General features: G+C 55.7%; 2 protein-coding genes across 3 annotated transcripts in view; both read left to right on the forward strand.

Annotated features, from left to right (window-relative positions):
- Positions 1–11,502, forward strand: part of IFFO2 (intermediate filament family orphan 2) — a 49,659-nt gene extending 38,157 nt beyond the window's left edge. The window contains exons 4-9 of the mRNA XM_036257289.1: positions 963–1,103; positions 2,395–2,534; positions 5,584–5,704; positions 5,839–5,931; positions 6,818–6,948; positions 8,090–11,502. Of these exons, the coding sequence (XP_036113182.1) occupies positions 963–1,103; positions 2,395–2,534; positions 5,584–5,704; positions 5,839–5,931; positions 6,818–6,948; positions 8,090–8,195 (732 nt within the window). The 3' untranslated portion in view covers positions 8,196–11,502. The remainder of the gene's footprint in view (positions 1–962; positions 1,104–2,394; positions 2,535–5,583; positions 5,705–5,838; positions 5,932–6,817; positions 6,949–8,089) is intronic.
- A 2,490-nt stretch (positions 11,503–13,992) lies between these two features.
- The window catches only part of ALDH4A1 (aldehyde dehydrogenase 4 family member A1), a 29,875-nt gene continuing 19,959 nt past the window's right edge, over positions 13,993–23,908 (forward strand). For both annotated transcript variants that reach the window (XR_004958904.1, XM_036255965.1), the window contains exons 1-3: positions 13,993–14,065; positions 22,300–22,393; positions 22,936–23,028. Coding sequence is in view for 1 of the 2 variants with exons in the window: in XM_036255965.1 (XP_036111858.1) it covers positions 14,004–14,065; positions 22,300–22,393; positions 22,936–23,028 (249 nt within the window). In the remaining variant the exon portion in view is untranslated. The remainder of the gene's footprint in view (positions 14,066–22,299; positions 22,394–22,935; positions 23,029–23,908) is intronic.

Here is a 23,908-nt window from a genome sequence, read left to right on the forward strand (position 1 = left end):
GGTGCATCAAGACCAGGCATCCCCCCGCCCCACCCCCGCTTCCCTTGGTCTGATAGAGATGCATTAATCTGCTGCTTAACCCATCCCGCCCTCCCGGGCCCCTGGGGGTCTGTGTGTGTCGGCTCTGACTCTTCCCCAGCTCGCCATGCTGTGGGGGGTGGCCGTGGGCCTCAGTGTCTGAGCACAGGTTGACGGGGCCCCGGGCCATGCCAGCCTGAGGCTCCCAGGCCAGTGGCCTTCCGCGGGGCTGCGGTATAAGGTCTGGGGGGGCCTGGGTGTGCGCCCTTTGGACAATCAAGCTCTTCTGAGTAACTGTGGGTGAGGGGAGCTGTCGGCGGCCCAGGCCTCCTTCCTGCGGGGACCTGGGTTTCCTGCCACCTTCCAGCAGCGGGAAGTGTGTAGGGAGAGCCCGGTCATGGGTGACTCAGCCTGGTGTGGCTTCTGGTCCTGAGGGCGTGAAGCTGGGTGTGGATGGGGGGAGCCTCCCAGGGCTCCAGGTGGAGGCCATTTGGCTTCCCCTTCCTGGGGTCCAGGGGGACCCTCAACCTGGCCTGGGCAGACCCCCGCTGTCAGAGAGAGAGCTGCCCTGGCAGGCACCTCTTTGTGGGGGACAAGTGGGGCGCGCTGATGGGAAAGGGACGTTTTCCACCTGTGGGGGCCGCCTTCGTGTTTCTTCGCTCTAACCATGAACACTGACGATGTCTGCTGAGAGAATCTTCCAGCCTTGGGGGACGGCAGACCTGTTCTCACACTGTCCACTCTGCAGAGCCTTAGCTCCCATGGCCCCTCCCCCGGCCCCGACCTGAGCACCCAGGAAAAGCTCAAGGCCCCCTCCGACTCCGGGGCCTCCCACGCACACCTAGGGTCTCCGCCCTTCTGTCCAGCAGGGGCCTGGGAGCAACGCCCCCACCCCGTGCCTGCTCCGGCCCGTGCTCACGTAACCCCTGCTGTCCTCCCTGCAGCCCATGACAGACCTGGACACAAAGATCCAAGAAAAGGCCATGAAGGTGGACATGGACATCTGCCGCCGAATCGATATCACGGCCAAGCTGTGCGATGTCGCACAGCAGCGGAACTCGGAAGACGTGTCCAAGATCTTCCAGGTGACTAGGGCCTCCCTGCTCACCTCCGCTGCTCCCACCACCACTCCACCTCCCAGAGAGCCCGGCCTCAGCCCCCGCCTGCCCTGTTCCCTCACACCCCCACTGCCCCACTCCCCCAGCGGCAGCGTGGCCTCCCCAGGAGAACGTAGACAGGGACCAGTAGACTCATAGGCTGGTCCAACTCCATCATCAAGGCTGACGGCTTCATCCCATGGCTGAGGAGACCACTCACCCGGGGTGTCATGTTGGGCTCAAGGAAGGAAATGGCAGAGCTGGGACTAGAGCTCAGGTCTCCCGACCCTGCAAGGCTTTGTCCACCTGCCCATGCTGGGTTCACTGTGTGGCTTCCTGCCTCTTGCCCGGGTGCCAGGCTGGGGGTCCCTGGTGAACCAGCCTGGGCCCTGGCAGATGAGCCTCAGAATTCCAAGGACGAGCTGTTGACCTCTGACTGTTTCATTCCCCCTGAAGAGGCCCCCAGTCTCCCACCCCTCCCCTTCCATGAGCAAGTGTGTGTGTCCTGAGAAGAGGCGATGGGTTCACTTGCGGCTGTCCCTGGGGAGGGTCTGGGGGCTGGCTCGGCCAGCTGCCGGAGGGCACGCGTCATTCTCCAAAGGCCGCTTCCTGAGTTTGCGTTGTGGTTTGGCTTTCGCTTGAGCCCAGGGCAATACCGTGTGTTGTTGCTTTAAGGGTGTGACTTTGGATGTAGCCAGGTGAGATCTGGGCTTCCCTCGGTCCTCGGTCCACCTCTGGGCCTTCTCGCTGCCCCTCTGGAAAGCAGGGGCACCATTTCAGCCTTTGTTTGGTTTGCTCTTGTCTTGTCTGCTTGGAGTGGAGGGAGCTTGGTGAACATGGGCCTCCCGCCCGCCTGTTACCTTTGCATGTGAACAGGAGGGCTCTGGGGCGCACGGAGCCATCTGGGCCTCCGTGAGGGCTTCTCTGTGTCTCTGGCTGGCGCTGAGACATCCCAGGTGACTGTGTACCCCAGTCTAGCTCGCTCCTCTCCCCAGATCTCGTGGCTGCTTCTCTGGTGAAGGGGTGAGCTGAACTGGCCCAACCACCAAAGCAGGGAAGGGTCCAGTCTGTCGGTGTCCTCCATCCGCATGTCTCCCCACCTCATGCTTCCTGCTAACGTCACCTGCTTCTTAGAGGACGTGTGCATCTCTCCCGGCAGTGGCTGGCCCCAGCCATGCTCCACCTGTCCCATGGGATGCTGGCTCCCTGCCCAGCCCATGCCTACCCTCCATCCTGGCAGAGCCTCCTACTTACCTTGATCTCTTCCTTTCCGGGTTAGGTGGTCCCCAAAAAGAAAGAGCGCAAGGTGACTTCGGACGAGGATATCTCTGAGCAGGACGGGGAGGTGAACCGGTTCTCAGATGAAGAGGTCGGCTCTATGAACATCACAGACGAGATGAAGCGCATGTTTAACCAGCTGTGAGTATTTCCACTGCCCCGGCTGGGGGCTCCTCTCCGTTTCCCCAGGTCACTAGGGCAGGGGTGGCACACTGGTGGCCTGGGCTGAAAGTAGCCCACACGTGGGTTTTGTTGGCCAGCATAGTGAACACATTTGCATTCATTCTTCGCCTTTATAATTTGGGGAGTTCCACATTTTTAGAAAGGACCAAATGGGGTTGGTGGTTGTGTTTGTGGGGGAGTCTGGACCAAGTCTTAGGCCCACTCCCACTAGTTTTCTTGTGGTGGGGTGGCTGAGCTGAGCGTCACAGCGGGCTCAGCACGCTGGCCTCGCACCCTCCATCTGTAGGACGCTGTACAAACGTGACTGCATCGACTAGACAATCAGCTAGGAGGTGGGGTGATCACTCCCCCTTTGTCGATGAGGAAGCTGAGGCTCCAGGGACCGCTTGGCCGAGACCACTCTGCTCCTTCGTGCAGAGCTAGGGTGCGGAACCAGGCCCGCCTGCCTGTGTCCTCTCTCTCTGAGGGGCTGCTGGGTTAGTGGCAGAACATGGGCTGGACATGGTCAGTGTGGGTTGGAGCCAGCTTGTACCAGCTCACGGAAGCTATTGTGCCCATCTGCCCGTGCCAGGTTCAGTGATGGAGTGATGCCACATTTGTAGCTTAAAGTTTGCCAGGGTGGAAAATGGACAGATGCTACCAGGCAGGGCTGCCCCCCAACCCCAGCGGGTTTACCTGAAACTCCCCATGGAGAGTTGTCTGGGGCAGGGATGCTTTGTGGCCTTGGCGGGTCCAGGTCCGTGCTCTCAACCTGATCCAGTTTGAACCCTGATCCAGTTTTTGCTGATGAGAAGGGTGGGGAAGGGGAGGGGAGAGGTGGGCATGGGTGACTTGTCTAAGGGCCTGGAGTCAGGGGGCAGGGCTGGGGGGGTCTCTGGGGTCGCCTCTCCCTGCCCCAGTGACCTGCTCCGCCCGCTCTCTCCGCCGTGGGGATGCTTGCCCCACACTCCCCTGTACGGCGGCCCCCCTGAAGCAGAACCGAGATGGGGCTGTGGTTTAGGGATTGCTATTTGTAGGTGACAAGGACACTTCCAGACTCTTGACACCCCCAACTCCAATTCTCATATGCTCAGTTTTTGCTGATGAGAAGGGTTTGGGGAGAAGCGTCGGTCGGGCCTAGGTTTTCTGAACGTTCCTCCGGGCCTTCCCGAGCCTAAGGCGGAGCTGTATGTCCCACAGACCCACACTGGGCCCATTTGGTTGCATTCAAGGGCTTCTCTGAAGAAATCTTTGTCCTCATTTTCATAAAGTCACCAGGGAGTCAGGGTGAACTGAAACAGTCCCAAGAACCGAGTCCAGGGGCGCCATGGCCGATTCCTGTGGGTATGAAATTAGATTGATCTGGTGGTGAAGTTGCCCAAATTAAAAAATATATATCCTCTGTTCACCCCCGCCACCCTTGCATTTCTGGCCAAGGCCATGCTGACCCCACCCTGGGTGGAGCCCTGGCCCCTCCCTCGGACATCTCAGCTCACCAAGCCAGAGACTGCCCCCGGCCAGCCCCAGAGGTCCTTGGATAACGCACTGGGTCAGGACTGCTGTTGTGATCAAAATCAGTTGCTTGGCTTTCAGACAGAACAAGGAAAGGGGAGGAATTTGCTACTTTCTGTGTCTGGTGGCCAGCCCTCCTCCTCAGCCCCGCCCTCGCGATCTGTGGGACAGGGGTCGCCTCTTCCCAGCCCTTTCTCGGGTCCATCTTCCCTTCTTTCCTGGCTTCCTATTCCTCATCTGGGGTTTCCTTCAGATCCCAGGCCCGGGAAGGAAGTGAAGTCAGATGTTGGGTATGTGGTGTGGTGACAGTGGACCCCAGGGGCTTGTCTGAAGCTAGTCCAGCTCCGTGGCTCCGCCCGCTGCAGCCCTGGCCCGGGCTTTGCTGCCCGGACTCACAGAGCCACCTACAGGCTCTGGCAGGAACTGCTTTTTTTGGAGAGGAACCTGGGAGGGTGCTCTGGGCCGCTTTTTACCAGAGATTCTTTTTTCTTGGGCTCTGCCCAGTGGCCCACAGCCTGGATCATTTTTGAAAGGTTAGGAGAATCCAGGAAGGAGTTGAGGGAGGGAGTGTAAGCAGGAGGGAGAGCCCCTGGATGGGAATCTGGAGACTTGGGGTCCACTTCCTTTTTGGTTAATTCATCTGGTCAAGTAACTTAATATGAACCTTCTCACCTGATTATTGGGTGTGTTGGGCTGAATGATTTTTAAGGTCCCCTCCAGTTGGGGTAACCATGAGTCTTCAGAAACCCCTCAGTCCCAGGCAAGCCTGTGTGGCCTATTCCCCTACTTCCAGTCCTAGTGAATAGGGGAGCCCCGAAATCACCCAGTCTTTGCATTCAAATCTGATTTTCAGCATCTATTGTTCTAGCAGTCCACTGAATCCCTCCGAGCCTCAGTTTCCTCACCTGTAAAGAGGGAATGATAATCGGGCTTGTCTCTCAGGATTGCTGTGGGGATAGCGTGAAGGGCATCGTATCGTGCGTGGAGCCCGTCTGCGACAGTCCCTGTGTGCGCTCGCTCGGCGATGTTCTGGCGGGGCGGGGAAAGCCGTAGGGAGCAGAACTCGCTTTCAGCCAGTTTCTGTTACAGGCTAGCAGGGTGACTTGGGTCAAGTGAGTTTTTCTTTCTGAGCTGCAATTTCCTCATCTGCGAATGGGAATAATATCAACCATTCCAAGTTGCAGAGATTATATAAATCTCCTCGCACAAAGTAGGGCTCACGAAATGAGCTATGTACCGAATGCAAAAGTTACAAGATTGGACTTGGGAGGAAAATGCGTTTAGTCTCCACTGATAAGAAAGCCTGCATTATAAAAATATACATTTTAAATTGTGCAGAGTATGTAAAAACATTCTGCATTTTAAAAGAGTTCAACTCCATGGACAAGGCGCATATCCCCTTTGCCACCACCCCTGTCTTTTTGGAGGGCCACCTTGCAGTGCCCCTGTCTCTGTCCCATCCTGGCCCCGGAGCCTGGCTCCTGTTCAGTCGTGCCCTCCCGTGTCACCCCCATAGGCGGGAGACTTTTGACTTTGACGACGACTGTGACAGCCTGACGTGGGAAGAGAACGAAGACACACTGCTGCTCTGGGAGGACTTCACCAACTGCAACCCCTCCATCGAGCTGCAGGGCGAGGTGAGCCTGGGGCCTGGCCTGCCCAGGGCTGGGGGGTGGGGGCCGGGCACCTGCTTTCAGTGATCCTCCTCCCTGTTCTCTCCCTGATGCCCTCGCCACCCAGCTAAATTGTCCCCTTTGTTCTGTTTCCTCAGCAAGAGGAGAACTTGGGCAACTTGATCCACGAGACAGAATCCTTCTTCAAGACGAGAGACAAGGAGTACCAGGAAACGATAGGCCAGATCGAGGTGAGGCTCCCTGAGGTCATCTGGTCGAGACCCCTGGGGACTCGTGGCCACAGGGCAGGGGCTGGTAGCCTGGGGCAGCCACAGGCTCGGAAGTCAGGAGGCCTACTGATGCCCTGCCTGGTGCTGGGAAAGCCATAGCCCTCTTAGGGCCTCAGTTTCCTAATCTGTAAAATGGGGGTGGTGATCCTTGGCTGCCCAAGAGGTTTTTAAAAAAGTTATTGAACTGAGATGGTGATCTCAAAATAACGAGAGCTGATATTTGAGTGACATCAAGTGACACTAGGCATTGAGTAAGCCCGTTAACAAGTACACCCTCCCTAGTGTCCACATACCCTAGTATGGAGTTGCAGGGACCTAGGTGCCCTAGCAGTAGGGGCTGAGCGCCCTGTTTTACAGAGGAGGGCAAGAGGTTAGAGAAGACCGATGACTTGCCCAAGGCCTCCAGCCAACAAACAGCCTTCGAGCCCAGCCTCGCCCGAGAACCTGTGCACTGGGCCATGTCTGTCAGTGAGGGTCATTGCTATTGTCATGCTGGAGAAAGGGAGGCTCCTTCCCTGGGGGATGTACCACGTGGCAGAGGAGAAGGGTCCAATATGAGAGACCGGAGAACTTTTCTAATCGAGTCCGTAGAAAGTGCGGAGATGCTGGGCAGAGCGGAGTCACAGGACCAGGCAGGGCTCCTCCGGGAGGCTGCCCTTCTCGTTGCTAAGCAACTAGCCCCCTTTCATCTGAAGCAGTTCTAGAGGCCAGGGACTCCTCTGCAGGGCCCTGCGGTGGCCGGGGTGGCCGCGAGGCTGCTGTCCCGCAGGTGGTGAGGAGGGACTCGCTGAGGGTTTTGCCAGGAGGATGACTGGGCCTCACGCTGTCCCGTGTCGGCTCCTCGCAGCTGGAGCTGGCCACAGCCAAGAGCGACATGAACCGGCACCTGCACGAGTACATGGAGATGTGCAGCATGAAGCGCGGCCTGGACGTGCAGATGGAGACCTGCCGCCGGCTCATCAAGGGCTCCGCAGACAGGTGCGTGGCCCGTCCTCCCGCAGCAGCGGGGTGCTTGCGAGGAGCTTGTGGGGCTACAACTTACAAGCCTGCCTGTTTCATCTGCCCAGCCCACGTGTCCGTCCACCCGTCCACCCAGGGAATGCTAGTTACCTACCTGCTGTGTGCTGGGTGACTCACCTGTCCAACTTCACTAACTCCCTGCACCACCTACTCGACAGCTGCTTGCTGGGGGCCTGCTCTGTGCAAGGCCATGGGGATACAGTGATGGAAGCAACAGTCATGGCCCCTGCCCTCGGGGAGCTTACACCCCACTTTCTGCTGAGTGGGGGAGTGGAGGGCATGGGCAGGACACTCCTTTCCACCTGGCTGATGGGACCCCCATTCGTGCATGAGAAGCAATTTCACGTCCTTTCCCATATTCCAACCCAGGGCCAGGTGCTTTGGGCCCCTTTTATTAAAACAAAGACGGGGAGCCCCTGCCTTCCCGGAACATGCAGCCTCGTTGGGGAGACAGCCACGCTACTCATGAACCAGGATAATACGTGTAAACTGCCCGGCATACATGTTCATTGCGATGGTTTCTCTGACGATGACTATTCCTGCAGGCTGTGGTTCGGGCCGTAAAAGCGGGAGGGGCAGCTCCGCGGGAAGCTGCCTGTGGGGCCCTGGGCTTACTCCCCCAGATCCTGCTGTCATTGTCTCCGGTGTGCAGATGGAGGAGTGGGAGCTTCGGCAGTTTAGGGAGTTTGCCCAAGGTCCCCCAGCTCATCAGGGACAGAGCCAACATTTTAGCCCGGTGCTAAGAACCACTATCCATTATGGCCTCCTCTGGGAGCTGAGTTAACTGCGGTTTACTGAGCACGTACTATGTGCCCAGACCTGTGCTAGGGGGTTTGAGGGTAAGAACCCAGCTTGATCCATGGTCTCTGCTCCCAAGGGGCCTTTGGTACCCAGAGCAATCGGAGGCTGGTGCAGGAGGCCCCCAAAAGCCTTGAGCCTAGGAGAGTCTAAGGAAAGCAGAGCACGGGCAGGGTCTCAGGAGAGGACCCCCTCTGAGGTTAGAGCTCACAGGAGTGCTTCTGAGCCCTTCCCACTCCTTAAATACCTTCAGGGGTCCTCCGGCTGCCCTCTGACCGTCCCCCATTCTTGTGCCATCCAGGAACTCACCGTCCCCCAGCTCCGTGGCCAGCAGCGACTCAGGAAGCACAGACGAGATCCAGGACGAGTTCGAGCGGGAGGCGGATGTGGAGCCCATGGTCAGCTGATGACGGAGGCCCCCGCGCCTGGTGGATTTGGTGACGGGGCCTCTGCCCCTCTCCCCACGAGGCCAGGACGGCTCACAGTGGGCTCCCGTCCTCAACACAGACTTCCTCTGCCCCCCTTCTCTGGAGGCCCCAAGGGACTGCTGCTTCCTTCCTCCCTTCCACCTACCATCAACCAGTGCCCCCTCTCCACCCACCCACCCAAGGAATGGTGCTCTCAATTTCTATTCTCCATGTTACAAATGCAGACTTCTGTCCAGATGATGCAGTGTTAACCGTGCCTTTTCCCTTAAGCTGAGCCACTTTGAGCTCCAAAGAATTCTTCCTAGCAGGTGTTTTTATACAAAACTCTAAGGTGAGGGCGGGGCCCCGTGTGGTATATTGTGGTTTTCTACCCTCCCACCTGCTCCTCTGATTGGCCATGACCTATGCCCTCCCCTCCTCTGCTGGCCAGTGCTGATGGAGTTGGGCTTGGGGTGGTCTCCCTCCACCCAGGACGGAGCCGTTTGCCTCTGCAAACTTTCCACACCTGGGTGGGGACCGCCTAAGGATTTTCACTTACCAAAAGGGGAAACGATGGAAGGAGGGAGGGAAGACAAATTTTTATTTTATTTTTGGATCGAGTGGCACAGCGGAGGCACAAGGCACTGGGGGAAGGTGGAGCCTCACTGTGTTTAAACCACTATGCAAAAAACAAAACAAACAAAGCAGCTTGCCTTATGTATTGTGGGAGGCAGGTCTGCTCCCAGACTCAAGGTGTTGCCCTGGAGCTGGGGGAGGCCCAAGCCGGGCGACGTCTCTTGCAACCGCGGAGGGGGTTTGGCCAAGATGAGGAAAGAGGCCTGGGTCCTGCAAGGCCCTTGGCCACCGGACAGTTTGCTTTCTTGGGACCTTTGTGGGTTTGGTTGGGGCGGGGGGTCTTCTATTGCCCTGATGACTTGATGTTTTCCCCTCTATTTCCAGCCAGCTACAAGGGGTTATAGATCTGTAATTTCTCTGTGAGAAAGTGAAGGGAGCCGGGCCTGGTACCACCCCTTCTGCAGCGGAGCCAGGTGAGGCCCGCCTGCTGCCCTCTTGGTTCCCCACTGTGCCCCAGTCGGCCACGCTGGGTCACTGGCAGGCCCTGGACAGGGAGCAGGAGGGAGGGCCGCTGGCAGGTTGAAGGTGGCGGGAGTGGGCACTCCAGGGAGGATCGTCCGTGTCCGACATATGCAAGCTTCTTCCCAAACTTCACTGACTGACCAGTTGGGGAGTGATTGAGCCAGTATCTCCCCAAGACTTGAGTGGACCAGGGTTGAAGAGCGCTGTGTTGAGACCACCCGCCAAACCTCAGCTTGGAGCCAGCTGACCAGGCTTTGCTTTTTTAAAAAAAAAATTTCTTTTGTACTCACTCCTGTGGGTCTGAGTTGCCGGTTTTGGTTTTGTTGGCCCAGCAGCTCCTCCTGGAGGTCAAAGGAGTGCACTGTGCCCAAGGACCAGGACTCCTGACCTCCAGGGCTTATGTCTAGGGCAGAGGACAGGTTCTGGCTTTGAGTAGGTTGTGGCCCCCAGTCTTTCCTCCCCCGGGGTACCAACCACCTTTAAGGGCCATCTTTCTCTTCTGTTTTTCCATCTGTTTTTCAGTCTTAAAACCATTGTACATAATATTCACATAATATATATATATACATATATGGAGAGAGAGAAAAAAAGAGTGTTAGTGACTGTGTTATTTTTATTTATCAGATCTTGGTGGCCTTTATTCTTTCTTTCTAATTTGTTGCTGTTGAGGAAACCTCATACTGTTCCCTGTGGCAGTCTGGCCGAGAGGCTTCCGTGCCCAGCGTCTCTTATTAGCTACGTGGTCCCTTGGTAGGTACTAGAAAGGAGGATGGTTTCGGAGGAGAGACCGCCCCTCCCCCTCCTCCTTACAACCCTTGTTCTAAAGGTTACAGGGTTCAAGCATACCTGATTATTATTGCCGTTGTTGTTGTTGTTTTACTTTAGCTTTATTTTAACCAAAGGTTATCAGAGCCACTTGGGCTTGGACCTCAGCTGCTAAAAAGATTTTCCGTTTCCAGGAGGGCGGGGAATGGCCACCCCTGCAGGCCTGGCCGCCAGGGCTAGGGAGGCATCGAAAGGTGCGGGCCGCCAGACAGAGTGGAAGCCAGCCCTGGGCTGCCCCTCCAGGTGGTGGGAGGGGACAAACCTATCTTTAGAATTAAGACAGTAAGGCAACAGTGTATTTTGAGGGTAACTAAAGTGATTGGTGTCCAGTGGTATTATTTTTGTTTCCCCCTTTGTAGACATTTGTCACTGGGGACTAGGGGACTCTGAATTTGTTCAAGGACCATGGAAATGGCAGGAGCCAGAGACAAATAGTGGCTGGTTTTCAGTAGCTACTTTCTCCTGGGGAGCAAGGGCCTGGGGCAAGTGGGTGGGGCGGGGACAGCAAAGGTGTGGTGACCCGCCTCCTGGGCAGGGTCCTGCCCTGCTCCCCGCCAAGTTCCTTTCTGAGTTAGTTGCCAGAGGGCCTAGCTCGGTCCGCCCGAAAGACCCCGGCCACGAAAGACCCCGACGCTCGCTCGCAGAGGCAGCACCAGGTCCAGGGGGACACGCCGGTCCGTCCTTTGTAAAGCTGTAAATACTTAATTTTGGTTTTCTATTTCTAAGCCCGGTGTCATATTGACATTGGTATTTTAGATTGTTCTCAGATGGGCTCTCCTGTGCTGCCCTCTCTCACCCTCCTATTTTTGGGGGTTTTGTAAAAAGAGAGGGTTGGGGAGGGGCAGGGAGAGTAATTCCTTGTGTTTCCCTGGTTGTGGAATATACACGCACGCACACACACACACACACACACACTCCTCTGAGACTCCGAACAGGGGACAAAATTCTTGGCAAGTGAACACATTTTGTTTCCTTGTGGCAATATGTCTTGATGGACTGGTCTCTGAAGGGCCAGTCCATCTCGGACTTAGCTCTGTGGGTGCGGTTCATATGATTTAGGGAGAACCAAACCTCTTTGGCTTGGGATGAGGGAGCGGGTGTGGGGTAGGGGATAATATAAGGTGTAACTTAAGCTAAATTTAATCTATTTATAAAGCAAGAGACTCTCATCTATTTTTATGAAAGGAAAGGTTTTTAAATCTAGGGTAGGCAGTTGTGGTAGCCCAGCATTTTCCTGTGGGCACAGTGCATGTTGCTGCTGGACTGAATATAATCGGTACCCCTGTCTCCCTGTCCTCACCTCCTACTCGTCCACACCCTTGAGCCGGCTTCAGCAGAATGTAGGCCCCACCTCACCCCATTTCCCTGTTCCCTGGTCCCCCAGCTCCTGGGTCCTTGGAAGTCTTAGGGGGGAGGGCACTGTGGGAGTGGGTGGGCAGTGGAGAATTCAGAACTGAAGTGGGCGGGGGGAGGGAAAGGGGGAACCAGACAGGGGACAAGCTCTGCCCAGGGTGGGTTCCGATCAGTTACTCGAACTTTGCCAAGATCCATTTCCCAGTCAGCTGAGCTGGGAGTGTGGCGGCAGCGGGGCTGTCGGTTCAGGGACCGCATGGCTTTTTTGGGGCCTGGGACCCTCTAGAGCCCGAGTGGTTCCCAGGTTGTTAGGCAGCTGGAGTGGGAGTGGAAATGCCATGGGATGCCCACAGTCCTGGCTGTGCCCTCTGGCTGGGGGCCAACCTTGAAGCGCTCCTCCAGGGCCCTGGATGGGGGCTTAGGGCAGAGTCTCTCTGGAAGGGAATTTTCCATGGGTGGAAGATTTCCAGGCTCAGGGTGGGCTGTGTGTCAGTCTTGAGCAAATCCCTTGCCATCCCTACTGCCAAGCCCTCAAAGAAATGAGGCAAAGGCACCCCTCCACTCCCGAGACCCCTTCGTGGACATTTTAGCATCTACCTGATTTTTAATCCCATCCAGGGAGACTCTATCCTGTAGTCCCATCCCACCCCACTGTTGCTGTTTGACTGTCAGCTGGGTCTAACATCAGGGGGAAGGGAGGGTGGTTTATACTCATCGAAAGACTACTGATCCTACTGGGAAACCGACCTGTTTACTGTACTGTTGTAAATATCATGCCCTTTATATCCTGTATATTGGCTTCTTTTAAATAAAGTGAAATGTCTTAGAACTGATGGTGCCCCCCTTTTTTTAAAGCCGGGGATAAAGTGGTGATGGGGGAGGGGCAAGAGGACGGAGGACCACACGAACACTAATACAGACTAATTAGCCAATTGGTGACAAAATAGGGAAACTTTACATCGCCTGTTACATTTGCATCTCACGATGAAACCTTTACAGGTAAGGAAAGCGGGATCTGTTTTATACATTTCACAAAAGGGGAAGCAAGAGCCAGAGGGATCACAGGCTGAAGAATTGGCATCCCAGGTTTGGAATTGAGGTCCCTGTTAACACAAACCCCCATTTCTTAAACTTCCTCACAGTGCCCTTGAGGCCACCTGGATTTGACATTGTCCAATATTCTAGTTTCTTCTTGTTAGTGGCCATATTCAGGAAGACATTGTCCTATATGAACCGGGCCCCCCGACTAGGGTTTTCCTCAAGGATGAAATGAAACAATCACCATCAATCCCAAGTCACTTTTTGCCTTTTCCAAGACTTAACGATTATTGTACTTTCTTTTCCCCACTCCCAACTGTTTATATTCCCCAAGTGTGACCTTCTATAGGAAGGGTGGCATGACATAATAAGGACATTCTAAGGTGGGCATATTACCCCCACTTTACAGATAGGGAGACTGAGGCCCAGAGAATTCATGTATTTTGTCAATGTCATAGGGAGGAACCACAATAAACATTGCAACCATTCCTAAGCAGGTTCTCGGGTCCCGCTGCTGGAGGAGATTTAAACACAGATAAATTGGAAGAGAGTGTAAGAAAAGCTGTAACAGTACTTTAGGCATAGAATGGGTCCCTAAGACTGTCATCAGAAAGATTTCAGAATCCGAGTTTTAAATAACCTTCAAGCCTTCACCAAGCTTCTCCAAGAGAAAAGTGACATTTTGGTCCAGGGGGCGGAAATATGTAAAGCGCAGGAGCAACTGGTTCCACGGTCAGAGGTTTTGAAGGAAAAGCTAGGCATAGACCAACTCGGATTTTATCTTTTATTGACCTTAATCTTCAAAGACTCAAACTACTTTATCTAGGCACCAGGCCCCGGGAAGCTGGGTGGTCTGGCGCCAGGCCGGGAAGTAGAAAGTTACTGGGTCTCGGCCAGGAAGCTGGAGGCAGGGGCTGCACCCCACGGGGAGAGCGGGGGCTGGCTGCGGTGTGACCCTGCGGAGAAGGAGAGCGGTAGCCACAGCCCAAGGGCTGCCCAAGCGGTCTGGCTGGATCATCTGCCCGCACCTGACGCGCCGACCCGCCACACACGTGTCCCATTCCCGCTCTCTCATTGGCTCTTTCAGCCCCTCTCTCCCAGCCTTAGAAGACTAAGACACAATCGCCCCTCTGATTGGCCCAGGAGCTTCCATGTATCACTCTGATTGGCCGATAGGGTTCACGCCCTCTCTCCCTCGGCCCCGGCAAGACAACTGGGTCATACCATAAGGAGAGGAGGGAGAAACGTGTATATTTCAAGACTTCTTTTTGTATCACCTTGCCCTATGCCGCTTAATGGCCTCTATCATGCACTAAAGAAAATAACTTTATTAACATAGGTAAATATAAAGGTATTTCGTTTGACCCTGACTCGGGAGACGGCCGAGGAGCCCCGGAACCCCCTCTTTCCGAGGTAGTGCGCTCCGGGCGGGGCAGCGCTGTCTGGCTGCGCCAGGGCAGACAGTCCCAGGATCGGCCGCGCCGAGAGCTGGAGATGCAGGTGCTGCCGCTCGCACTGCGCCGCGCCCTGCTGGCCCGCCCCTGGAGTGGGGCCAGGTGAGTGAGCACCGGGCCGAGCCGGCTGCCGGCCCGGGGTCCTGCGAGTCGCTGGGTGTCCCCCACGCGACACTCCCTCCCTGACGGACCCCTGCTGGGTTCCCAGAGGGCTCTCTTCCGCCCGGGTCGCTTCCTCTACGTCCCGTCCGCCCCCCACTGTCTCCTTCCTTCAGCGAGGGCGACCCCCGTGCCGAATCTGCGGCCTAAGTGGGGTGCCTCGCTGCTCTCCCGGCTCCCAGAGTATCCTCCTACGCACTCGGGAGTCTTTGCAATATGCCCACTGCCCGAGTGCGCCGCTTCCTCCGGGGCACCTCTATTTTTCGGACGCCTCTCTCCCCTCCCCTCCCTCCGTCTCACCTTAGGACCCCCTCTGGGATTCCCGGAGCCTTCCCTCTCCTCTCTCGACCGGACTTCTACCTCTCTCTTCCTCTTCCTCTTTTCTCAAGTTAAGTGTTGGGCACAAAAAGGACTCCTTGCTTGCGGTGGGTGGAATAATATTTATGGGGTGCTAATAACATGCCAAACGCCGTGCGAGGATTTGGTACATGCTTTATTGTAACGACTGAAAGAGTTAAAACGTTCCCGTGCGTCGAGCAGTGGCAAGCACACAGACAGTGCCCAGTTGTCATCGTTTTCGCTTGTATTTTAAGTTCTGCGTGGTAGATACTGTTACTTCAAATCACAGATGAAGACTCCGAGGTGTCTTTTCCGATTGGAGTGCAAACCCCCACAGTGTGGAGTTGTGCCCCTAGGCCCTTGCTTACTCAGTGACAAATGTTCTCAGAGCCCCTTCCTGCTGTGGACTGGGTGGGGGAGGTAGGACACAGACCCTGCTTCAGAGGGCCTTGCAGTTTGGTGAGGCTGACCCCTTATGGACCTGTGTTTCTGTGGGTCTTCCTTTCAGAACCGGGCAGCCCCTACCCCCACTTTGAGTTTTGTTTGCCTGACCCACTTTGAGTTTTGTTGGACTGTGACCAGCTGTGTCTTCTCTGATGAGCTAGGCCCTTTCTGAGTTAATCAGTGTCCCAAGGGATGGCATAGGGGTGCTCTGGGCAGGGGTGAGTTTCAACACTGCTGTGTGCCTTCTGTGGGTGCTGATAGGATAGGGAAGGGCGCAGGAGGAGGATGTGGGACAGAAGGGCTCCTCTCCCCAGCCAGCGTTAGGGCCATACTTGCCTCACCCTGTCCCTGCACTCTGAGATCACCCCTCTCAGACTTCAGATGGAAGTCCCATAGATGTACTTGCTTACTGAGTACCTGTCATGTGCAACGCTGTGCTAATGGGGGAGAAAGACTTAAATGTAAAACACAAAAATAAAAACAAAAAACCCCCTCTGGTCCTGGCTGGTTTGGCTTAGTGGTTAGAGCGTCAGCCCGTGGATCAGAGAGTCCCAGGTTCAATTCCGGTCAAGGGTACGTACCTCAGTTGTGGTTCGTAACCCAGCCCTGGTTGGGGTCATGCAGGAGGCAGCCAGTTGATGTGTCTCTCTCACATCAGTGTTTCCCCCTCTCTCTGTCTGAAGATTAAAAAATGGAAAAAAAGTATCCTTGGGTGAAGATTAAAAAAACAAACAAAAACCCTCTGGTATCTGATAGAAAGCAATCCATACTCTTTTTTTTTTTTAAGCTCATTATAACAATAATATTTATCAAGCAGTCAAATACCAGAGGCCTGACACTGTGCAGATAAGCACTGTATTATCTCCATTTTACAGATGGCAAACTTAATGTGCCCATTAAGGCTGATACAAGACTAAAATTGCATTCAGTCTGACTCCAGATTTATGCCCTTAATTACAAAGCCTCCTGGGTGGAGAAAAAGCGTTCTGCAACCAGAGAGAAAGCATTTTGCAACCAGATCTGCTGAGTCAGGTTACTTCTTCCGATGCAGCAGCTGGCCCACTGCCCTAGACAGGTTTTCAACCTTGGCACAATGAACATTTTGAGCTGGATGATAATCCTTGTTGCAGGGACTGTGCTGTGCATTGTAGGGTGTGTAGCATCATTCCTGGCCTTTACCCACTCGATGCCATTAGCATCCCACAGTTGTGACATTGTGAAATGTCACCTAGGGGGCAAAATCACTCCTCGTTGAGCATCCTAGCTCTAGGACAACAGCTTTGGTGTTTGGTCACTTGTTCATTTCTTTGACAAATAGTTAGGACACATCTGTGGCGGACCATGTCTACATTTATGGTGAAACAATTTTTGGACAGTTTTAATGATCTCTCTGTGTCCTGTGTGAAGAATTTTAGTGCCACAAAAAACCACCTCTTTTGAGGAGCCATGTTCTGTAGCGTTTACCTTTTTTCCCCAGAGTGCCAGGAATCTCAATTCTTTTTTTTTTTTTTTTAATCCTCACCCGAGGACACTTTTTGCATTCATCTTCAGATAGAGCGAGAGGGAGAGAGGGAAGAAGAGAGAGAGAGAAACATTGATGTGAGAGAGAAAAACATCGATGTGAGAGAGACACATCGACTGGCTGCCACCCACACGACCCCAACCGGGCCTGGGGACAAACTGCAACCAAAGTACGTGCCCTTAGCAGGAACCAAACCCGGGTCTCTCTGGACTGCAGGCCGACACTCTAACCGCTGAGCCAAACCGGCCAGCGGCTCAACCCATTTGTAAAAATACTTTTGCTTGTGTTTTCTTTTTATTGAATTAGTATGTATCCGTAGTAAAAAGTACAGATAAAGCAATAAAGAATGCAAACATCCCCCTTAAGCTCACCACACAGATCACCACTGTCATCATTTTAACTCATCTCCTCTTACTCTCCAGGAACATATCTGTTTTAAAGACAACATAAAAACAGGCTCATCTGTGAATGCTTTTTAAAAAAATTCTAGTTGGTGCACAATATTATGTTAGTCTTAGGTGTACAACCTAGAGACGACATGTCTATATACCTTATAAAGTGTATATTTCAAGACTTTCCTTTGGTGTTACTTTGCCCTTTGTCCCGTAATGGCCTCTATCACACACCAAAATGGAAAATTATTTTATTAACAGAGGCCAATATAGAGGTATTCCAGTTGACTCTGACTTGGAGGATGGCTGGGGTGACCGGAACTCCCGTCTTTCTGAGGGAGTGGGCTCCAGGCGGGGCGGCGCTCTCGGGCCGAGCCTGGGGCAGGTCATCCTCCAAACAGGGCGAGCTGGAGGTGCTGCTGTGACCGCTGGCACCGCGCTTCCCCGCGCCCTGCCGCTCTGAGTGGCTGTCCTTTATCAGGAGCATCAAGACAGGGGGTCCCTGCGGCACACAGATGTGGTCGGTGTGGAGCTCAGGCGACCTCAGCCCTTCCCCTCCACTCTGATGATTACCCTGATGCACACCCCCTTCCCAGGAGATGGGGAGACACCTGCCCTTCGTGGGGAGACATTGTGGATGGGGAGCCCTGGGCTAGCAGGCACTGCCAGTGGACAACGGTGTGATCTGGGCGAGCCGCTGCCCTCTCGGGGGCCTCTTTCCCCAGGTGGGAAGTGCGCTGGGCGGCGAGGGGGATGAACCTGTCCCTCCAGCCCCAGCTGGCCAGGGGTCTCGGAGGTGATCCCGGTGCCTCTGCCATAGCGTATGTCCCCTGGGTGAGGAAGACCGGCTTCAGACCCTACTGTCACCTGGTCATGAGCCATGAGGAGTAATGTAACCTTTTAACCTCAGGTTCCTCCTCTGTGGAATGGAGGTGATAATACTTTGTAGGGTGGATTCAGTGAGGTAATCACTTAACATAGTGCCAGGCATGTTGTAAGTGCTTAATAAATGTTCCTTGATGTTTTCTGGGGCAATAAAGTAGAAACACATCATCCTGGGCTAGATGCCCCTCCCTCTGGACCTGCCCTGGGCCCACACTTCTCTGTTCACCTCCACTGCTGGCCCCTTATCTCTGCGATAAGGAGGATTAACCCAATCAAGTCCCAGATAACAGCTGGAAAAGCCTGGGTGCTGAATGAAGCAAGGGAGATTTCCTGACCTCAGCCCCTGGGGAGCCCAAGGGACTTGCGTCCAGCCCAGGTGTTAGCAGGTGCACCCTGGCCTGGGGGTCCAGTTCTGGGGGCCTGGTGTCGGCTCTGGCATTGCTTGTGTGCTGACTGTTTTGAAAGGTATTTCTCACATCTTACCCTGGGCTGGGCGGTGTCCGGCTGGTAGGGGCGATGGGAAGTGGGACTGGAGGCCTCAGTGAGGGTTCTGCCTTTTTAATCCTCACCTAAGGGTTTTTCTATTCATCTTCAGATAGAGTGTGTGTGTGTGTGTGGGGGGGACATCGATGTAAGGACACATCAGCTGGTTGCCTCCCACATGACCCCAACCAGGGCCGGGGACTAACTGCAACCCAGGTACACGCCCTGGATTGGAATCGAACCCACAATCCATTGGTCCACAGGCTGGCACTCTAATCGCTGAGCCAAACTGGCCAGGGCAAGGATTCTGCCTTTTTATTGCAGAAGAAATGAGAGACCAGAGTCGTTTTGAGCCAAGTGCCTACCCTGTCTCTCTCTGTGATCAGGTTTTCGTGTTGAAACGACAACTTTGGCTGCGATTTGGAGAGTAGCTTGGTGACAGTGGAGCAGGAGCGGCCATCGCAGTCGTCCAGGCAAAAGCTGACGGTGCTGTGGACCAGGGTGTAGGCCGTCGGTAACCTGGGAGGGGAGCTGAGCCCTCCCCCGCCCTGCTTCCCTCAGTTTCCCCCTCTGTAAATTCCTGCGGTTGCATTGGCTGGCCCACAGCTCTATCCAGCCCCGATGTCTCCGGTCGCAGGCGATGTTTTGATGTGTCTTTTTTAGCTCCAGTCCTGGTACCTGCACAGGGTGGAGAGGGGTACTAAAGTCTTACAGCCAGCCTGTGGGGTCCCCAGTGAGCTAAAGGAGCACCCCAGGCTGTTAGGGAATCTGAGCCAATCCAGACTCTGCCCTATGCCTCCTTCCTGAAGTCGGGAGGCTGAGAGCTGCCCTAAGAAAGGTCTCTGCCCCCAGAGCCAGGCCCTGGTGGGCGCTCAGGAAAGGTGTGGTGGAAAACTACGAGCCTTTTCGACCTCACTGCGTTATCGCCGAATCCTTGTGGTACGCAGTAAATGTGTGCTGGCCGCGTGTGTGCATGGATGAATGAATGAGTGAACGTGTGAATGAATGAATGATGCAGGCCTGCCTACAAGGGCCTTGCAGATCTCACAGAGGCCAGGTTTGCGAGTGATTCATGTAGGCCTTGCCCTGAGCCAATGGAAGGGTGTCCCTGTTGATCCCAAATGGCCATGAGCCAAAAAAAAAGTTTGACAGCAGCTCCTGGATTTTTTTTTCTTGGCCCTGGTTGACTCGGGGCTGATCTTTGAACTAGTTTCTGTCCCGAGGCCACACTCAGACTGAGGACAGCTGTAGGAGGGCCTGGATTTTCCAGGGATAGAGGAAGCCCTGAGGGCATGGGGTCCTGCCCTGGGGACGGTGGAGGGTGGAGTGAGGCCTGCAGGGTTTCTGGTTCTGACCCTGCCTGGAGGGAGCAGGGAAGGAGAGCTGGTAGCTCTGAGGTTTTTCAGCTTCTGCCCTGGGGCGCTGTTTATTCCAGAAGTACTTGTTGAGCACCAGCCCCTAGTCCTTGAGGGTGTCTGGGAACCAGTTTGCCTTCGAAAGCCTGCAGTGGTGGAGGAAACATTCTGGAAGACCTGTCCACTTTTCTTAGAAAAACCTAGAGCAGGAGGGTGGGGCAGGCCAGCAGGTTGACCTCCCAGTGCCCTGCAGGGAACCTAGAGTGCCCCATCCTTCGGGTGGGGGCAGAGGCCCTCCGAGTTGATAACCACGTGCTCAGGTCTAGGAGCAGGTGTGGGTCTGGGTCCGGGATGTGTCTGCTCAGAGCCTCTGCCCTTCCCCCCCCCAGGACCTGGGGTTCAGAGCGGGGTGGGGTGGCCCTCCTCCTGCTGTCATTCTCTGCCGACTCAGTGGCCCTCTCTTGGCTTGAAGAGGGCCTGACAGTCTGACTTACTGATCGGTGAGGTGTCCTGCCCCCGAGGCCCGCAGGGGGTGGCCCCAGGAGTAGACGCCACGCCCCCTCGCCAGTCCTTGCTGGCCCCCGCGCTTCCCACTGCAGCAGGTGGAGGGCAGGGGGTTTCCGTGTGCGGAGCTCCTCTGTAGCCTAGCATTATTAATATAGATCTATATGTTTTTCCTTTATCGATTTTAGAGAGAGAGGAAGGGAGAGGGAGAGAGATGGGAACATCAATGAGGGACAACATTGATCGGCCGCCTCCTGCGCGCCCCCCACTGGGGATCAGGCCCACAACCTGGGCATGTGCCCTGACTGGGAATCGAACCAGCGGCCTCTTGGTACATGGGTCAATGCTCAACCACTGTGCCACACCAGCCGGACTAGCTTAGCATTATTATTTCTTCAGCTCTCCATAGCAACCCCACGAGATGGGTATCATCCCCAGTCAGAGACTTGCCCAAGGTCACACAGTCACTGGAAGGCTGAGCTTTCTGGGGTGGGGGGGTGGGGGGTGGGGGTGGTCTGAGGTAAACGACTAGCTTCCTTGGGCCTGGTGGATGTGGCTCGGGGGTGGGGTGGCGGCAGAGAGGGGGAAGGTCCCAGGCCTCTCTTGCCCTTGGGGATCTTGGGAGACTCCACCCTGCCCCCTCAACCACACAGGCCTTTTTCTGCTGTCCCCTGGGCCTGGACCATCTCCCAGCTCCTCTTAAACCTCCTCCAGGTCTCTGCTGAGTTCACCTCCTCAGGGAGGCCCTCCCTGACCACCCTGGCTGAAGTGGCCCCACCCTTCCCCTTACTTCCTCATTGTCAGGTCCCTTCTGTCCCGTGTCCCCCACTGGAGGTCAGCTGCGTGCAGCCAGGGGCCTGGCTGTCTTGGGCACCGCTGGGTCTCCAGCGTTTGGAACAGCATCCGGGGTGTAGCAGAGTGTAGGGTGAATGCAGGGCCTGCCCGCACAGCCCCTCTGTGCGCTTCCTCCAGGCCTCCCGGCCGGCTCCCCGGGCGCCACACCGTTTCAGTGGGCACCAGCCGGCTTCCAGGACACGGGCCCCAGACAGGGTCGCTCCGAGGCCGTGAGGAAGTGAGGCGCAAGCCCCCGTCATGGTTTTGTCTACGCACAGGTGAAGGCAAGGTCACCGTGCCACCCCCAAAGTACCAGACGTCCCCCCTCTCGCTAAATGTGGGGCTGTGTCCCCCAGATGGGCCCTCTCGCTCCTGCATCGAGCAGTGACCCCTTTGTCCACATGCAGGCGCGTTCCTACTGGCCTCTGGCGGGGGACGCTGACACCCGAGGGGGGTGGTGTCCGGGTTTTTCTGGATTCAAATCAGGTCTCTCCTGATCTTGGTCTTGAACTAACCGTTTTCCCTTTAGGACCTAAATGACCTCATTTCTGTAACGGGGCCGCCGGTGAGAGCCGTCCGCGGGGCCTGCCATGCGGTGGAGTGCTCTCAGGCCTGCACGTGTTACCTGCTGGCAGAATGTCCCCACTTACAGATGAGGAAGCGGAGGCCTGGAGACGTCCCACAGCCGAGGCTCCAGCTCTGGATTAACTGACCCCAAAGTCTTACCCGCATGTCCCCCCATCTCATGACCCCCAGACACGTTAGGGGTGGTAGTCACAGGGGTCATGAATCAATGAGGTCACAGGTTCCAGACTGAATAGAGGCTTCAGAACAAGGAGTTGTTGGAACTCAGTGCCCAGGAATGAGACCTGAACCCCAGACCAGCCCTCCCTGGTTCTGTGACCCGAGCTCAGGGCCCTCCTCCAAGGTCAGGGTCCACATCGTGGACTTTCTCCTCACCCTGAGTTAGCTCTGTGTGCTGGGATCAGTTGGCTCACCCTCTGAGGAGACCCAGCTCCGGGAGACCCTGCCTTTTCAGCTGAGAGAAGGGGGTGACTGGGTCTGTTTGGGGGTAGAGTTTGCGTTGTGGGGAAACCCTCTCCGGGTGCGAACACTTAGAAATGGGTTTGCATCTATGGATGGAAACTTCAAACAGCATGTGTTTGTGTGATGACTCTTGCTCCTCAGGTGTAGAAACGGGCTCCGAGGAGGAGCTCACGAGCCCAAGGACATGCAGTAGCAGGACTGGGACTTGAACTTGGATTGTGTACCCCAAGGCCTGTCTCATCCCCCCATGTCTAGAGTTGCTCTGGACTGTAGGATTCTGGGCCAACCCAGGATCCCCTGTTGGAGACAGAGGGGCTGGGTCTGGGGCGGTCACTGCTGACCGGTGGCCCTCTTCCCCGCCCCTGCACCCAGGCTTCGGTGGAAGCACGCGTCCTCCCTGAAGGTGGCCAACGAGCCCATCTTGGCATTCACGAAGGGCAGCCCGGAGCGAGACGCACTGCAGAAGGTGAGGGGGAGGCCTGGGGTGTAGGGCGTGCAGCAGAGAGCCTTCAGCGCCCGTGCTCCTGTGCCTGGGGCCATCCCCCTCCTGCCCCTGCTCCCAGCCCTGGAAGGAACCCCGGGTCTGGGGAGGGCTGTGTGTCGGGGGCATGGGAGAGGCTGGGAGCCCCAGGGTCCTGGGGCCTGAGGGCCAGCCAGGGGTCATCCATCACAGAGGTTTTGTGCTTCAAAATGTCTTCCGGTTAATTGCCAATATTTTTAAAATTGTGAGATTCCATGTAAATTTCAGGTGCAGCGTTTTTGCATCTTTTTTTGTACCGGGAAAACCTGGCAATGCTGGCTTCACCTTCCTGTATGACAGGAAGTGACAATGGAGGGGCTGAGTCCTGCTGCCCCCCAGGGGAGCACACGCTCCAGCCACAGACCCGGCCGGCCCAGCCGCCTTCTCTATTGTTGCTCCTGAGCATCTGCATTTGCGGCCTCTGCGTGGGGTTTTAGGTGCAAGAAGAGGGGGAGGAGGTGCCCATCTGACATCTTGTCTCTCCTCAGGCCCTGAAGGACCTGAAGGGCCGGACGGAAGCCATCCCGTGCGTGGTGGGGGACGAGGAGGTGTGGACCTCGGATGTGCAGTACCAGCTGTCGGTAAGGGCGGTGGTGGGCGGGCCCGGCCTCTCCCGAGTCTGGGGTCTGTCTCTGGGCAGCAGGCGAGCATGACTGGATCTCTGCCTCCAGAGGGGCTTTAGCCCCAGCCCAGATTTGGGATGAACTTCCAAAAGCAGTCTTGGGGGCAACTTCACCCTGGCCAGTGTGCCTCAGCGGTTAGAGCATCGGCCTGTGGTCCAGAGAGACCCGGGTTCGGTTCCCACTAAGGGCACGTACCTCGGTTGCAGTTTGTCCCCGGCCCTGGTTGGTCGTACAGGTGGCAGCCCCTCGATGTGTCCCTTTCACGTCGATGTTTCTCTCTCTCTCTCTCTCTCTCTCTCTCTCTCTCTCTCTATCTCTCACTCCCTCCCTCCCTCCCCCTCCCTCCCACTCTATCTGAATAAAAAATGGAAAAAAATGTCCTCAGGAAAAAAATGTCCTCGGGTGAGGATTAAAAAAAAAAAGGCGCAACTTCCCGCCTGCCAGGAGGAAGTTGAAAACAGTGACCACCGCCCCTTTAGAAAAAGGGACTCACTGAGCATCGAGAGTAGGAAGCAAGGGTAGAAGGTCAGAATGAAAGATAATCCTTTCAGGGAAAGGACAGCCACCCAAGCCTTGATCTGTGCTTGGGAACCTCCGGGCAGGCTCACCAGGAGCTCATTTGAGATAAGCACCCAGGGCATGGCCAGGTGGAGCCAGGGCGTGGCCAGGTGGAGCCAGGGCGTGGCCAGGTGGAGCCAGGCTCCTTCCATGGACACCTGGTGAGACCCCAGCCATCTGCACAGGCTCTCCCTTCAGCCCCTGCCACTCCCCTTTTGGGTGGGAAAGCAGGGAGTTAGCTGCCATTTTACAGGTGGGGTGAGGCTCAGAGATGTCAAAT

Source organism: Molossus molossus, unplaced genomic scaffold (genome assembly GCF_014108415.1).
Source record: "Molossus molossus isolate mMolMol1 unplaced genomic scaffold, mMolMol1.p scaffold_m16_p_12, whole genome shotgun sequence".
Taxonomy (NCBI): domain Eukaryota; kingdom Metazoa; phylum Chordata; class Mammalia; order Chiroptera; family Molossidae; genus Molossus; species Molossus molossus.